Below are 2,500 nucleotides of genomic sequence, written 5' to 3'. Positions count from 1 at the left end.
ACCTTGTAACGATGGATTGTGGATTACTGTGTTGGTCATCTCCCAGGAGCCGACGGAAGCCTGCATATCCAGGTAAGAAAAAACTAATGACACACCGTCGCTTCTAGGTAGAATGTGTAGCCAAGCAAATGGAGTCATGCATCCAGCCCGAAAGTGTCTCATTAAATGAGGTTCAGTCTTTATGAAACGTCTTATTTTACCGGATTCCAATCTGGTATTCAGTGTGAGTTCAAGGCAGTGTCCGGGGATTTAAAAAGCTAACTGTTCGTCTCCGTCCGCGCGTCTTCATTCCGACGGCCATGCATACCTGGACGTCCAGCACACGACGTATACCTTGCATGACCGTTACTTACTGTCCCAAATTCTCTCGTGACTTGCAAAGCAAACGATCCGAAAGGACGAGAGGTGAGCGAGCGTTGCAACACGAGATCTCGCAGAGGTTGCAGTCACGACGGTGCCCTTCCCCACCGGTATGTCACTTGGTTAGGTTCCCAACTCCGGGAAACTTGTGTCTAGAAGTCGAAGGAGGAACATGCGAGGGGCAGGAATGTCAGCGTTGCCCGGAGATCCGAAACAGGTTTGGAAAAAAAGGAGTCACTTTCGAAAAAAAAGAGATTTTTTTTTTTTTTTTTTTTTACATAGCACTTGGAGTTTCGGGAGCGCCCAGGACAAAGGGAGAGAAATATAACAGCATAGTATGAGGGAGCTCGCCTCAGCATTGTCATTGCAGAATACTAAACGGATCGGATCGCCAGTCAAGGAGAGGCGGTAGTTTTGCGTGTGAATATTCTGCGTCGCATGATACGCATGGTCATTGGGAGGGACTTAGGTGATGAATCCTTATCTCACTTTCCGTTGGCGCTTCCGGAGCAAATTGGGGAGATCGAAGTAGTTTGTGCCAATGAATACTCCCAACACACACACACACACACACACACACACACACACACACACACACACACACACACACACACACACACACACACACACACACACTCTCTCTCTCTCTCTCTCTCTCTCTCACTCTCTCTCTCTCTCTCTCTTACACACACACATGCACATACACATACACATATACATATACATATACATATACATATACATATACATATATATATACATATACATATACATATACATATACATACACACACACACACACACACACACACACATATATATATATATATATATATATATATATATATATATATATATATATATATATGTATATATATATATGTATGTTTATATATAATATATATTTGTGTGTTTGTATTTTTATTTGTATGTGTGTCTGTGTTTTCGAGAGGGTGATGTTTTTTATTCGATGGTGTTTGCATCTACGATTATTCAAATATTCAAAAGGAGATATTTGTGGCCAGAGTGCGGTTGTATTGTGGTCTGTGGCCAAGAGTGTGTTATGATTGCTGTTTATGGCCAGATCTGTAGGCGGCGAGTTTGTGGCCAAGGGTGTGTTGTGCATATGGTCAATTCCTTGGGGTTTGGTTGAACAGTGTCGAGAACTTCTTATGGTGGTAAGGAATGAGTTGGTATTGTTAATGGGTGTAGTGAAAATATTCTTAATGGTCACACTGCAGGCAGCTTTATTTTTTATTACTAGAAGGTGCAGTGGTGCTAAGTCGAAACGACGTGTTCGTGCGTATCAAAATCGCTGACACGTGTGAATGAAATGGAAGAGCACCCTGGCAGTTTTTTCAATCGTAAACAAACCCATATCGTTCACGGCTCCCGGCGTTTGCTCCGCCTGACTGGTATATAGGTGCTGGGTCTTCGTTGCTGTTGCTTTTCTCAAAGCCTAAACTCCCGCACGAATTTGAAGTGCCCCGCGCGAGACACGTGGATCGGGAGCCTGGCAATCGTGCAGACCGCGCCTCGTGCATCTTCGGGCTTCATGTCGAACAATGCCGTCGGCGCGAAGGTCGGCCGCTGAATGTCAGGGCTGCGAAGCGTGACCTCTCGCGGCGGAGGTGGTCATGCAGGCTTGCACAGCATCACGGTGGGCTCCCTGCGGCCTTGCGCCCCCCACCCCCACCCCACCCCCTCGTGGGTTATCTTAGACTGATTATTACAGAATTACTTTCACTCTCAGGCCTTGCGGTTGCGAAGAGCGTGGACTCGGTGGAGCGTAACCAGGATTGCAATTAACGTTGATGTTGACCTCTTCAAGTTGCAGTGATAATTGTCTAGCCATTTAGGTGCATTGATTTCGCTATATGTAGCAATCTTTCGGAGTTGATCAATGGGCTAATGCAATTGCTGTTCAGATTATTGTACCGGTATTGAACAGCTGTGATTACCTTGCTGTTTGACTTCATGTAGCTTAGTAATCTTTGTAACTGTAACGCTGTACTTATTTGGAACGCCCTCGCCACGTTTCACTTTGCGACGAAAACGCGCCCGCGAAACGTACTACCGTAGACTAGTGCACCGATACAGGACGGAGCCGGCGAGGTCGTGCGAGTACAGTGGCGAGGGG

The 2,500-nt window shown here is 45.9% G+C and overlaps 1 protein-coding gene across 5 annotated transcripts in view; it reads left to right on the top strand.

Moving 5' to 3' along the window:
- The window catches only part of LOC122257129 (uncharacterized), a 107,837-nt gene that overhangs the window by 92,162 nt on the left and 13,175 nt on the right, over window positions 1-2,500 (top strand). Inside the window, exon 1 of one of the 5 annotated variants that reach the window (XM_086556790.1) lies at window positions 1-72. This exon is cut by the window's left edge and continues 270 nt beyond it. The exons of the other annotated variants lie outside the window; for them this stretch is intronic. Within the exon in view, the coding sequence (XP_086412916.1) occupies window positions 12-72 (61 nt within the window). The 5' untranslated portion in view covers window positions 1-11. The remainder of the gene's footprint in view (window positions 73-2,500) is intronic. 5 annotated transcript variants of the gene reach the window in all.

This window comes from Penaeus japonicus, unplaced genomic scaffold (assembly GCF_977035675.1).
Source record: "Penaeus japonicus unplaced genomic scaffold, GWHDUDI00000001_assembly GWHDUDI00000033, whole genome shotgun sequence".
In the NCBI taxonomy this organism is placed as follows: domain Eukaryota; kingdom Metazoa; phylum Arthropoda; class Malacostraca; order Decapoda; family Penaeidae; genus Penaeus; species Penaeus japonicus.
The sequence above is the reverse complement of the archived record's forward strand: the minus strand, read 5'-3'. Positions and strand labels throughout refer to the sequence as shown.